Here is a 14,014-nt window from a genome sequence, read left to right on the forward strand (position 1 = left end):
AAATATTTTTAAAACAATAAAATAGTTTTTCCCTATTAAAGACCATTTCTGGCCTTAAGAAAAAGCTTTTAAATAAAATAGGAAAATAACTTTTAAAATTATATTTTTGTGGTTTATGGGAGTCCTAAATCTAATAGGATTCAAATATACCTTTTGAATGATTTTTCATACCCCAAGTCAAGTACTTGTAGTGCAAACCTCAACTCAGGGTTTTTTGAAAAACTAAATTTTGAAAATACTATTTGGCCAAATTATTTTTGTAAGAAAATACTATGTTGCTCTACACACATGGCATGATCATTAGGCAGAAGCTTGGGGCAAGGAGATGAAGTATAGAAGGTGGAGTTGTGTTGACTTTAAAGAGCACTTGAAAAACACAGAGAGAAAACCAACTCAAAATAAAAAGTCAAATAATGCAAAAGTTTTTGTCAAACCACATTTTATCATGATTTATCATATTAAGTGTTGTGCCATGAAAATCAGGGTGTGACATATAAATAGAACAACCATTATTCTCTAATTTAAATGAATAACCGTCTCACACTAAACAAGATCCAGATATAATCTTCGTGCTCAACGCTGGCACCAAATAACAATTATTCAGGTCTAAAACTAATCCCGAAGATAGATGTAGAGGTAGTGTGCCGACGGCGATCACATCAACCTTGGAACCATTCCCGACGCGCATCGTCGCCTCGTCCTTAGCCAATCTTCCTTTGATCCGTAGTCCCTGCTTCGAGTTACAAATATGAGCAACCGAACCGGTATCAAATACCCAGGCACTACTACGATAATTAGTAAGGTACACATCAAATAACATGTATATCAAAAATACCTTTGTTCACTTTGCCATCCTTCTTATCCGCCAAATACTTGGGGCAGTTCTGCTTCCATTGACCAGTCCCTTTACAGTAGAAGCACTCAGTTTCAAGCTTGGGTCCAGCTTTGGGTTTCTTCCTGTGAGTGACATCTTGCTTGTCATTCTTCTTGAAGTTCCCCTTCTTTTTAACCTTGCCCTTCTTCTTGAAACTAGTGGTCTTGTTAACCATCAACACTTGATGCTCCTTCTTGATTTCTACATCCGCAACCTTTAGCATCATGAAGAGCTCGGGAATAGTCTTTTCCATCCCTTGCATATTGTAGTTCATCATGAAGCCTTTGTAACTTGGTGGCAGTGATTGAAGAACTCTGTCAATGACACAATCATCTTGAAGATTAACTCCCAACCGAGTCAAGTGATTATGGTACTCAGACATGTTGAGTATGTGCTCACTAACAGAACTATTCTCCTCCATCTTGCAGCTATAGAACTTGTTGGAGACTTCATATATCTCAACTCGGGCATTTGCTTGAAACATTAACTTCAACTCCTAGAACATCTCATATGGTCCATGACGTTCAAAACGTCTTTCAAGTCCTGATTCTAAGCCGTAAAGCATGGCACATTGAACTAAAGAGTAGTCATCAACACGTGACTGCCAGGCATTCACAATGTCTGCAGTTGCTGGGGCCGGTGGTACACCTAGCAGTGCATCAAGGACATAATTCTTCTGTGCAGCAATGAGGATAATACTCAAGTTATGGACTCAGTCCGTGTAGTTGCTACCATCATCTTTCAGCTTAGCTTTCTCTAGGAATGCATTAAAATTCAAGCGAACAGTAGCACGGGCCATTGATCTACAACATAGATATGCAAAAAATATCAGGACTAAGTTCATGATAAATTAAGTTCAATTAATCATATTACTTAAGAACTCCCACTTAGATAGACATCCCTCAAGTCATCTAAATGATACGTGATCCAAATCAACTATACCATGTTCGATCATCACGTGAGATGGATTAGTATTCAATGGTGAACATATCTATGTTGATCATATCCTATATGATTCACGTTCAACCTTTCGGTCTCCAGTGTTTCGAGTATTCCGCATGTGCAAAACTGGCTTGCACCCGTTGTATTTGAACGTAGAGCTTATCACGCCCGATCATCACGTGGTGTCTCAGCATGAAGAACTTTTGCAACGGTGCATACTCGGGGAGAACACTTATACCTTGAAATTTTAGTAAGTGATCATCTTGTAATGCTACCGCCGTACTAAGCAAAATAAGATGCATAAAGATAAACATCACATGCAATCTAAATATGTGACATGATATGGCCATCATCATCTTGTGCTTTTGATCTCCATCACCAAAGCAATGTCCTGATCTCCATCATCACCGGCTTGACACCTTGATCTCCATCGTAGCGTCGTGGTCGTCTCGCCAACTATTGTTTCTACAACTATCGCTGTCACTTAGTGATAAAGTAAAGCAATTACATGGCGTTTGTATTTCATATAATAAAGCGATAACCATATGGCTCCTGCCAGTTGCCGATAACTTTTACAAAACATGATAATATCATACAACAACTTATATCGCATCATGTCTTGACCATACCACATCACAACATGCCCTGCAAAAACAAGTTAGATGTACTCTACTTTGTTGTTGCAAGTTTTACATGGCTGCTACATGCTTCTATCATGAACCGTACTTACCTATAGCACAAAAACCACAACGGTGATTTATCAAGTTTGTTGTTTTAACCTTCACAAGGACCGGCCGCAGTCAAATTTGATTCAACTAAAGTTGGAGAAACAAACACCCGCCAGCCACCTTTATGCAAAACTAGTTGCATGTCTATCAGTGGAACCGGTCTCATGAACGCGGTCATGTAAAGTTGGTCCGGGCCTCTTCATCCAACAATACCGCCGAATCAAAATAAGACATTGGTGGTAAGCAGTATGATGATCACCGCCCACAACTCTTTGTGTTCTACTTGTGCATATCATCTACGCATAGACCTGGCTCGGATGCCACTGTTGGGAAACATAGCATGCAATTTCAAAAAGAATTCCTACACTCATGCAAGACCTATCTAGGAGATGCATAGCAACGAGAGGGGGAGAGTGTGTCCACGTACCCTCGTAGACCGAAAGCGGAAGCGTTAGCTTAACGCGGTTGATGTAGTTGAACGGCTTCTCAATTCAAATGATCAAGCACCGAACATATGACACCTCCGAGTTCTGCACACACTCAGCTCAATGATGTCCCTCGAACTCTTGATCCAGTAGAGGTACGAAGGAGTAGATGAGTTCCGTCAGCATGATGGCGTGCTGACGGTGATGGTGATGTGATTCGCGCAGGGCTTCGCTAAGCACTACGACAATATGACCGGAGGAGTAAACGGTGGAGGGGGGCACCGCACACGGCTAAGAAACAATTGATGCGCCTTGAGGTGCCCCTCCCCCCTGCCCCCGTATATAAAGGAGAGGGGAGGAGGGCTGGCCTAGGGCGCGTGCCATGTGGGGGTCCTACTAGGACTCCAAGTCCTAGTCGCCCCTTCCTTCCAACGGAGGGGGAAAGGGGAAAGAGAGGGAGAGGGAGAGGGAGTAGGAAAGGGGGCCGCGCCCCCTCCCCTAGTCCAATTCGGACTCCCCATTGGGGGCGCCACCTCCTTGTGGCCTGCCTTGCCTCTCCCCTATGGCCCATGAGGCCCATTACTTCCCCCGGGGGGTTTCGGTAACCCCTCGGTACTCCAAAAATACCCGAAACACTCCTAAACCATTCCGGTGTCCGAATATAACCTTCCAATATATCAATCTTTACCTCTCGGCCATTTAGAGACTCCTCATCATGTCTGTGATCTCATCCAGGACTCCGAGCAACCTTCGGTCACCAAAACACATAACTCATATAATACATATCGTCATCGAATGTTAGGCGTGCGGACCCTACGGGTTCGAGAACTATGTAGACATGACCGATACACCTCTCCGGTCAATAACCAATAGCGGAACCTAGATGCTCATATTGGTTCCCGGATATTCTATGAAGATCTTTATTGGTCGAACCGCAATGTCAACATACGTTATTCCCATTGTCATCGGTATGTTACTTGCCCGAGATTCGATCGTCGGTATCTTCATACCTGGATCAATCTCGTTACCGGCAACTCTCTTTACTCATTCTGTAGTGCATCATCCCACAACTAACTCATTAGTCACATTGTTTGCAAGGCTTCATATGATGTGCATTACCGAGAGGGCCAGAGATACCTCTCTGATACTCTGAGTGACAAATCCTAATCTCGATCTATGCCAAACCAACAAACACCTTCAGAAATACCTGTAGAGCATCTTTATAATCACCCAGTTACATTGTGACATTTGATAGCACACAAGACATTCCTCCGGTGTCCGAGAGTTGCATAATCTCATAGTCGAAGGAATATATATTTGACATGTAGAAAGCAGTAGCAATAAAATTGAACGATCATAATGCTAAGCTAACGGATGGGTCTTGTCCATCACATCATTCCACTAATGATGTGATCCCATTCATCAAATGACAACTCATGTCCATGGCTAGGAAACTTAATCATCTTTGATCAACGAGCTAGTCTAGTAGATGCATACTAGGGACACAGTTTTCGTCTGTGTATTCACACATGTATCACTTTTCCGGTTAATACAATTCTAGCATGAATAATGAACATTTATCATGAATAAGGAAATATAAAATAACAATTTTATTATTGCCTCTAGGGCATATTTCCTTCAGTTACATTGTGATGTTTGATAGCACACAAGGCATTCCTCCGGTGTCCTGGAGTTGCATAATCTCATAGTCAGAGAAATATGTATTTGACATGAAGAAAGCAGTAGCAATAAAACTGAAAGATTATTATGCTAAGCTAACGGATGGGTCTTGTCCATCACATCATTCTCCTAATGATGTGATCCCGTTCATCAAATGACAATACATGTCCATGGCTAGGAAACTTAACCATCTTTGATCAATGAGCTAGTCTAGTAGAGGCATACTAGGGACACAGTGTTTTGTCTATGTATTCACACATGTATCAAGTTTCCGGTTAATACAATTCTAGCATGAATAATAAACATTTATCATGAATAAGGAAATATAAAATAAAAAATTATTCCCTCTAGGGAATATTTCTTTCATATTTGTAGGCCAAAAAATAGGGGAGGCCTTGGTATCCTCTGTCTGGGGCTGCAAAATGTTGCTCTCCTTCTCAAGCATGCAAACAACTTCCTCAATAAGAAAGATATTCCTTGGTAATCTTTAGTTTGGGACTCATACTACCATGGCAGGGTACCCCAGGGAACTTCTGACTGTGGTTCATTTTGGTGGAGAGATATTGCAAAGTAATGCAGAGGTTCAGAGATTGTTCTTGGGTTTAGAAATGAGGGTGACACTGCACTATTTTGGTCTGACCAATGGAAGCTTTGTCAAGGGTTACCACCCTGCAGTCTATATATCCTAGGCTCTTCTCTTATGAAAAGGATCCTTGGATCTCCATCAAAGAGATTTTTGAGACTCAAGACATTTTGCAAAACTTCCATCTTCCACTGTCAGCGCAGACATATGAGGATCTGGTCAATTTGCAATCCCTGATGGAGAGCCATAATAGAACACCTGGATCTAAGGATGTTTGGTATTGGCAAGGGTTTTCCAAGGAGTACAAACCCAAGATGTTCTACTCACACTCTTTTGCATCTGAATCCTTTAATCCTTTGACCACTTGGATATGGAAGTCCTCTTGCACAATGAAAATTAAAGTGTTTGCTTGGATGCTCATTATGGATAGATTGAACACTAAAGATATGGTGGAGAGGAGGCATTGGCATATGGAAAATGGAGTGACATGTGTTCTTTGCCCTCTGTTAGCAAGAGAAACCAGGGACCATCTGTTTTTTAACAGCAATTTTAGTGTGAGAGTGTGGAATTATCTTCAGATTGATTGGTCTTCTTGGGATTCAATAGCAGAATTGGTTATCCGGTCCAGGAGAAGTTTTGGCAAGCCTTTCTTCACGGAAGGGGTGTTCATTGCTTGCTGGAATATTTGGATCATTAGAAATGCCAAAGTTTTTAGGATTGAAAGGGTCGGTTTCAACAAATGGAGATGTGCTTTCATCCATGACATCAGCCTCATGCAATACAGAATTAAGGATGCCTATAAGGATGATCTCTTGAGATGGGTTTCTTTTCTGCCACCTTGAGGCTTGGTATTGTATTTTTGTTTAATATTCCTTTAGGCAGGAATGCTTGATTACCACTTGTAATCTCTGTCATGTACTTGTAACTTCTTTTCTCTTAATAAACCTTTTGATATGCTGTGGAGATTTTGCCCCACAGTTCCCAGTCAAAAAAACATTATAACTAAACTAAAGCTTAGCTCGTGTATCTTCCCTTGTGGAATTCCTCTTGAGAGAGAGACCCCGTTGAAGTACACAATGCCTCCATTGGAGGAGAACCCTAAGGGATTACTAAGACCTCTGCTTGTGGAGTAGGATTTCTCAAGTGAATCATCAAGCCCCATCTCTCCTAGAGATTTGGATGGACTACCTCTCAAGAACTACCCTTGTATAAATCATCAAGCCCTTAGTTCATGTTAAGCAAGGAGAAAGTCAAAAATAAAATAAATCTTAACGATATTTGTCCGAACACTTCCCGGGTGTGGTGTCCACTATGGACGATGTCGAAAGGGGGCGGGTGATACTAGATTTGTGAATGGACCATGAGGGTCCAACAGCAGGGAAGTACAATGCGTCTGTGTGATTGTGAATGGACCATGGGGGTGCAACGGCAGGGAAGTACAATGTGTCTGGGTGGAGCAATGGTGGTCCGGCAAGAACTAGGTGACAGACATAGTGGTGTAGAGGCGACGACGGTCTTGGTGGATGTAGAGCAAGGGGGAGGGGAAAAGTAGGGGAAAAGAGCTTCAGAGAGAGGGTTTTTTGTGGGCAGGGTGTGTCGGAGTCCAACATGGCGACTCTCCGAACTCCTCTAAATCTCCTTCAGTTTTGTTTCCAGTTTGACGAAATTCGGATATGTGAATTGATACACAAACATTTAATGAAGCATGATGGCTGATGTTGAAGGGCAAACTCCCCGAAACCTCCATCAACTTTATTTCTAGTTTGGCGAAATTCGGATACCACTAGTGACTGCAAGCGTAGAGAGAGTTAGCGGAGAGAACGAGAGCCCCCCACCCCTCCCCACCACCGTCTGCCACTCCGGCGGCGGTGTCCACCCCCTCCCATCGCCGGTCACTCTAACCCCGACCCCCCCTTCCCAACTGCCGGCTGTGGCGTCCCCCCTCCCCTTGAGACATAGACGGGAGCCCTAGATAAGTCAGCTCCTCCTTTCGCCGCGCCGGAGAGCAGCCTGTGGTCTCGGTCCTGGGGCTCTCCTCGTGCTTGGAGAGCTGCCCCCGCCGGCGAACTCGCATATCGTTGCGGCACGGAAGCAGCCAGGCCTTCTAGGCGGGAGATGTGGAGGAAGGGCCATGGTTTGGGAGGGTCACACAACCCGGCGGCGCCGCCGCCCAGGCCGCCCCGCGCGGTTTCCCTGGAGGTGCAAGGTCTCTGCTTTCGCTGCTTTGGAGAAGGGCACCTCGGGCGCGACTGCACCAATGAGGTTGTCTGCTTCACATGTGGGCTTCCTGGACACGAGTCCAAAGATTGCAAGCGGCCTCGGATCCAGTCACCGGAGGAGGACCTCAGGCGGCTAATTGCGGCCAAAGTTGCGCGCCGCAATTCTGCTTTGGCGCTCGGCGGTGGTGGCCCCTTGCTCCTACCGCCCCTCCTGTTGTCTCCATGGCGCAGGTCACCTGGTCAGCGATTCACGCGCCCAGGTTGGAGCTCACGCTGGACACCTCGGAGTGGTCGGCTGACCTTTGCTTCATGCGCCGCTCACAGTCCATGGAAGATTTGGAGAGGCGCCTCCGGTTTGCCATGGTCGCATACATCGCCGGTGCCAGTCGCGACATCTCGCCGGAGTTCGTTCTAGAGGCTCTTCGCGTCAAGGCGGGTATCACCCAGGAGTGGGTCTCTGGCATTCGTTACAGACCAGAAGACTTCCTTGTTGTGTTTGGCAGAGAAGAGCATCGCAGCAGAGTCAGTGCAATTCCGGTGTTCGAGCACAATGGCATTCGCCTCTTCTTCCAGCCTTGGAACAGGCAGGCCCAAGTAGTTCACTCTCTGTTGAGATTCAAGGTCCTGATGGAGATAGAAGGTATCCCTCCTCATGCTTGGGATCAGGATGTGGTCGAGAGCTTGTCGGGATCCTCTTGCATGGTCGATACGGTGGCGCCGGAGACCTACTCCCGGGCGAACCTATCATCCTTCAAGGTCTCGGCATGGATGACGGACCCGGAGTGAATCCCCCCCCCCCCCCCCCCTATGTTGGCTGGCGATTCCGGAGCCGCGACTGATTTCGCCGCTCATGGAGCCAACGCTGCTGCAGTACAAAGTGTTGATTCACCTGGATGAGGTATGTGACTACACCAACGTCGGTGAGCCGTGGTTTTTGGGGTCCTCGTCGAGCAGTGGGCAGAGTGGCATCCCAGACGACGGCGATGGCCCTAGGGGTGGTGGTACGGTCGTTTCAGCACGAAGAGCCTGGCAGTTTGGCGTTCCGGACGTCAGAGGGCAGTCTGCTGGTGACACCGGTGGCGGTGATCGCTGGAGTAGGCAGCGCGGAGGCTCCATGGCACTCCCGTCTTGGAAGTTGCCACCCATGGTCCCTCATGCTGCCATTCTGGGCAGCGGCCCCGCTCTGCCAGTTCGTGACTGTATCTCCGTCAGAGTTTCTGCTTTTGACCGCCTGGATGGACCCGCCATTGCCGCCCGTGAGTGTTCGAATCCGAGGCACTCCTCCCTGTCACCAACTGATGTTGTGCGCCCAGCGAGGGATGATCAGGTTGTTGTGGTGCCCACCCACAAGCCTTCTACATGTTCACAGGTGGCCACGTGCCTAGCGACTGAGAGCAACCCCACCATCCCCACTCCGGTGCTGGTGGAAGAGCCGTCTGGCAATCAACTGCGGGAAGATGAGGATGGACTGCCCAACTACTATACGTCCCCACCTGGGTTGGACCTGCCACGGACAGTTCTTGTCTCCCATGCGGTCCCGGAGACAACACATGCGGTTTTGATGGTCGCTGATGGCGGCCAGCTTGCAAACCAGGAGACGGGAAGCCCAGTGAGGATTCTCAAACGCGCGAGTTGCGAAGATGAAGACAAGGAGGGCCTCGGCCCCTCTGTGGTGGACCCCACCGAACAGGTAGTGATGATTCCCACTAGGCAGCCCATTGAGCCATTTTTAGAGGGAGTGGAGAGCGTGGAGAACATGGATGACCCCATAGTACCTTCCAGCAATAATTTATTAGCACTGCATGGAAGGGGAGCTCAGTCCGGTGGATGGGACGGTCAGGTGCATGGAGTTCGCTGCTCCCATGCAGTGCGAAGGCTTGGCGGGGCTGGTGGTGCCGGTAGCGGACCAGTTCAAGACGCTGGCAATAGGAGGAGATGAAGAGGAGGTCAAGCTTCAGGCGCAACAGAGGCAAGACACCCAGAGCGCCATGGCCGAGGCTGCAATACAAGGCATGCCAGTGAGGGATGCGGCTCCATAAGAGGAGGGCATGACAGCCAAGGAGGCAGTGGCGTATGAAAGACTGAAGACGTTCTGCACCAACATTGTCAAAAGGCTTGTGCCGCCGTTGCTGCGCGAGCTACAAGCTTCTACTCTCAGGCCACAGGCAGAACCGTTCACCCTCAAGAGGATAACGCGATCATCGAAGCGCAGTGTGTGACAGCCTGGATTTTTGCCTTCTCTCTTTTTCCGGACTTGCTTTGTCTTTGCTTTGGATTTGAGTTTTTGGAATCAATTCAAACGGACTTACCACTTGGGCATGCCCTTGAATTTCACCCAAGTGACCCATCTACCTCTCATTCGACCTAATTTCTCTTAAAACCCCTAAAATGGCCCAATGAATCTCTTTCATAAAAGAAAAATATTCATTTTCCTTCTGAAAACTCATTTCAGAAACTAGTGCTCCAAAGAAACACCTTTTTTATTGCTCCAAAAATCTTGAGATAATTCCTGAATTTTCTTTGAACCTTGGCCCACCTCCTTGAGCAAAAATATTGCATGACTTTTTGTAATATTTTTGCTACAGAAATCATTTCCCTTCTGGCCCAAAAATGCACTTTGTACAACAAGTGTATTTTTCCTTGATCCTTTGGAGATGGTTTTTCTTGGGCCTCGTTACCATCCTAAGTAACCCTTAACCCCAGGAGATCAGCCCTAATGGTCTTCTAGAGCCCTCCAAACTTGGCGACCAAGTTTCTGTCCAGAAACTTGCCAGCAAGCTAGAATTACATCTGGTCGACCTGGCATTGAGTCTTCACCTTTCCTAGACTAAACACTGCATGGACTACAGCCCAGACAAGGTTTGGACACGCGTGTGTGTCGTTTTGACCATGCCAAGGTGGTGACCGCATGTGGACACGAGGCCTGGCATGTGTTCGATGTGATCTGCGTCGTGCCAGTGCCTCTGTTCCGCGCGTGCTCGAGCCAGAGCTCGCCGACGACTGCCGCGCCGCGCCACCAGCTACGTCTCTTCACCCTTGACCCCTCCATGGCGCTCGCCGATGTCGGAGACGCCGTAGCGAGCATGGGCACGTCGCGGCCAAAAGCCACAGTGCACCTGTGCCCCTGTCTTCTTCTCCCCCTTCTCCTTGTGCTCGTCCGCGAGCGTGGACAGCCTCCGCGTGATCGCTGAGCCCCTCACCCCCTCGCTGACGCCTCTCGTCATTGCTCGCCGCCTTCCAGAGAGCTCCAGCGGCAACATGTTGCCCCCTTCCCCCTCTGCCTATAAATAGAGCCTTCCCCTCCGCTCCGAAGCCACACACCGCACCACTCAACCTCCACGAACATGCAACACAGCTGCAGCCCGGCCGGGCAGGCCTCTGGCCGTCATGCCCGACCAGAGCTCGCCGGCAACCCCTGCAGCCTAGTCACCCTGCTCCCGAGCTCTTGGAGCCCAACCAACCCCTCAGGCGTGTCTCTGGAGATCCACTGGTGATGCCTGGAAGCCGTAGAGCCCCTGGAGACGCCCCTCGACGTCGCCTTCTTCTTCTCTGGCAAGTCCCGACCGTCGCCGCCGCTTGCGAGGTTGGTTGCGAGCAGCTCTGGCCATCCCCCGACGTGCCACAGGTACAGGCAGGTGCACCGTAGCCCCCTCTTCAATCCTATCCCTCTGGTTTTGCCCAAGGACCCCTCCTCGCCGACGTGAGCTCCGGTGAAGCGCCACAACACTCTGTTCCACCCCCCCCCCCTTCTCTCTCCTAACTGGTGGGGCCCAGTGTAAGCCTCTTCACTCGCACCTGAAGTGGTACGAGTAGAGGCGTCTTCTGGCTTTACGCCATCGACGTCACCCCCCTCCCCCCCCCCCAAGTTTTCTGTTTATTCAAAATACTTTGACCAAAACTTTGACCAGTGATATCTCCTAGCCTATAAGTCCAAATGAGTTGATTCTTTTTTGCATCGTGTTTGTTTCAGAAAGCTCTAGCAGCACACCAAATTGTGGAATTTTCCTTGCTGCCTAGAATTTCTGGTGATTTTCAGAATGGTTCTTGATATTTTGTTTTGTGGTTTTTAAATATTTTCATAGGGAGGGACTTGTCTTGAAGCTATCCAAGAGGAGTGTGAATGTCCTCTGCACTAAGGCAAGCCACACCAACATTTGGTTGGTGTAATTTCAATATCTATGATTTTCCTACTTCAATATGAGCTATTTTTCTTGAATTTAAATTAGTTAAATAATTATGGTTTAATGCTAGTTACTTTTTCATGCTTGAAATGCTTGTTTAAGTTACTGGTTGAATGCATGTACTAGTTTGGTCAAGTAGAGTAAAGTTTTAGCTTTATGATGGTGCTTTGATAAATCATGGTAGTTTCTTTTTGATAATTGGATTTTCATATAAATGACAAGTTAACCAACATAATGCATGATAATAATCAGTGTAGTAAAATCAGTAAGGTTTATTGATGCGTAGTGCAAGAAAGTTATTTTGGTAAGGTTGATTCGTTCTTATGTGTGGCATGTTTTGCATATCGAATAGTTGCATGATCATGGCATCATATGACTTGGAGTGAGTTTATTTTCAAGTTAAACCTGATAATAGTCCAACTTGAATATAATGTTGATCAAGCCATGGTGCCACCGAATCGTGTTTTCTCAGTGCGACCACATTTACCTTATGGGGGGTCTTGATTCGGTCCTTTCTCGTGCCTCTTGCTGGTGCCTCCAACGAGGGAAGGTTATGGCGTGCGGTACCCTGGCCCAGTAAGCAGACATAACCTTTTGTGCCCGTTTGTTTTTATGGTACTTTGTCCCTGTTTGGGACCGTTTTGTGACGATGGTGGCCGAAGATGCCTTTGGTAGGCATGAGGCCACCCATGACTTAGCCCTGAGAGGGAGTTGGTCGGAGTGGCCGGGAGAGTGTCATGGCAAGGGAAGAGTCTCGTCGGAACACCGTTGGTCCACCCGAATGGGAGTGCGAGGCCATGGGTTCTGTGGTGTGGGTAAAGTGCGCTACCTCTGCAGAGTGTATTTAATCCATCGATAGACGTGTCCTCGGTTATGGACACAACTCGGAAGTAGGTCACACCATGGATCAACAATTATAATTAATCTTGCACACTGAGTATTTATTGTTGGCATTGGTATTATGATGATTTGTGGGATCATGTGATGATCAGTAAGTGATTGGTTTCAGTTGTGATCCGGGTATGATCGATGTTCGGTTACGAGGTAACCCATCTGGTAAGCGAGTCCAAGGGACTCGGTGCACATGTTGGTTTCACCGCATCAGTAGTATTACTTGCATTGCATTAACCTGATTAATTGTCATGATATTGTTTGTCATTGTGCTTATGTTTGTTGTGAGCTTGCAAGTACATTCAATGTACTGACCTGGCGTATCATGCCAGATTTCAGGCAAGTCGTATCGGATCGGAGAGCTTCCAATGTCTAGATCATGTCCTTGTCGGTGTCCCAGTGCTATGGAGTTCCACTTCATCGTTATTATGGTGCCGCGTAGTTTATGTCATCGAGGCCCCTTCATGTTCATTTAAATAATGTACATACTGTTCAGCTGCAGCGTGTGTGCCGCTTGGCTGCTTATCTCAATGTAATATCAGACTTATGTTTTCGCTAGCATTAATAAAGCGGTTGTTTCTGTACCATGTTGTTGTGTGTTGCCAGAAGACTTGATCTCTGGGCTGGCAATGCAAGGTAAACCAGTTGCTCTGAGCTGGGGGTGCCACAATGCTTGGTATGAAAGCCGCACTGATTGTAGGACACGCTAGACCGTTAGTGCGTTAGTGGAACGGTAGATAGTTTCGTCTGAGTGCCGGTAGTCATAGAAATCGATTGCTGCATTGCATGCATGTTTATCTGTTGTTATTACTAACCATCTGGTGATTGTAATTGTAGATGGCTCCAGTTCCGATCTTGTACCATCCTGAGCCAGCTCCGTACACATCGTTGCACCTGCTTCAGAATGTGTGGCGACGACTCTACCCAGAGGGTGCTGATCCAGTGTATCAGGTGTATCAGGAGCATCTGGCCGGTTCGTTGTATAAGTATTATGCTGAGGTCACTCTACACCATAGTTCCCCTTCTGGTGCTTACACTCGTTTCTCTAAGGGTGGTTTCGCTTCTACGCCATCTCAGGCGGTCCAGTTTGCTGCTATCGAGGCTCTTGTAGACTAGCACTACAACGAGGTTTGCATGCACACCCTCCCAGGTTTTTACTACTACCCATCTCTGCACGAGAATGGGTGTATTCGCTTCCCTCTTATTGATCCGGCGTGCGATCGTCCTTCTAGCCACCTCTCTCGCTATATCACTGCCAGTTATCTTTTGATCTATGAGTTAGCTTGAGAGCTAACCCGAGCCCGGATAGCCCTTGCCGCCGCTCGAAATAGGAACCCTCCACCCACTGTTGGTTTCACTCCATACATTCCTCCCGCCTCTGTTACCCCGGTGACCACTCAGGGTACCACCAACCCTTTGGCAGTGACCCCTTGCAGTGCTCCTGTTGTGTGGGCTTCCCTTGTCGCTACTCCTGCAGCTCCTATGCTTAGA

General features: G+C 47.4%; 2 protein-coding genes across 2 annotated transcripts; both read left to right on the forward strand.

The window, feature by feature from the left end:
* Positions 1–7,508: 7,508 nt before the first annotated feature.
* LOC123117305 (uncharacterized) lies at positions 7,509–9,254 on the forward strand. Its single transcript, XM_044538086.1, has one exon. The coding sequence runs from the start codon at positions 7,509–7,511 to the stop codon at positions 8,235–8,237; it is 729 nt and encodes a 242-aa protein (XP_044394021.1). The 3' UTR covers positions 8,238–9,254.
* On the forward strand, positions 8,302–9,390 carry LOC123117295 (uncharacterized). Its single transcript, XM_044538076.1, has one exon. It carries the CDS (start codon positions 8,302–8,304, stop codon positions 9,388–9,390), a length of 1,089 nt encoding a protein of 362 aa, XP_044394011.1.
* Positions 9,391–14,014: the final 4,624 nt, after the last annotated feature.

The sequence above is a fragment of the Triticum aestivum genome, chromosome 1B, assembly GCF_018294505.1.
Source record: "Triticum aestivum cultivar Chinese Spring chromosome 1B, IWGSC CS RefSeq v2.1, whole genome shotgun sequence".
Lineage (NCBI taxonomy): Eukaryota > Viridiplantae > Streptophyta > Magnoliopsida > Poales > Poaceae > Triticum > Triticum aestivum.

Coding starts and splice junctions, on each gene's coding strand:
- LOC123117305 (XM_044538086.1), top strand. CDS start 7,509: ATGTGGGCTTCCTGGACACGAGTCCAAAGATTGCAAGCGGCCTCGGAT.
- LOC123117295 (XM_044538076.1), top strand. CDS start 8,302: ATGGAGCCAACGCTGCTGCAGTACAAAGTGTTGATTCACCTGGATGAG.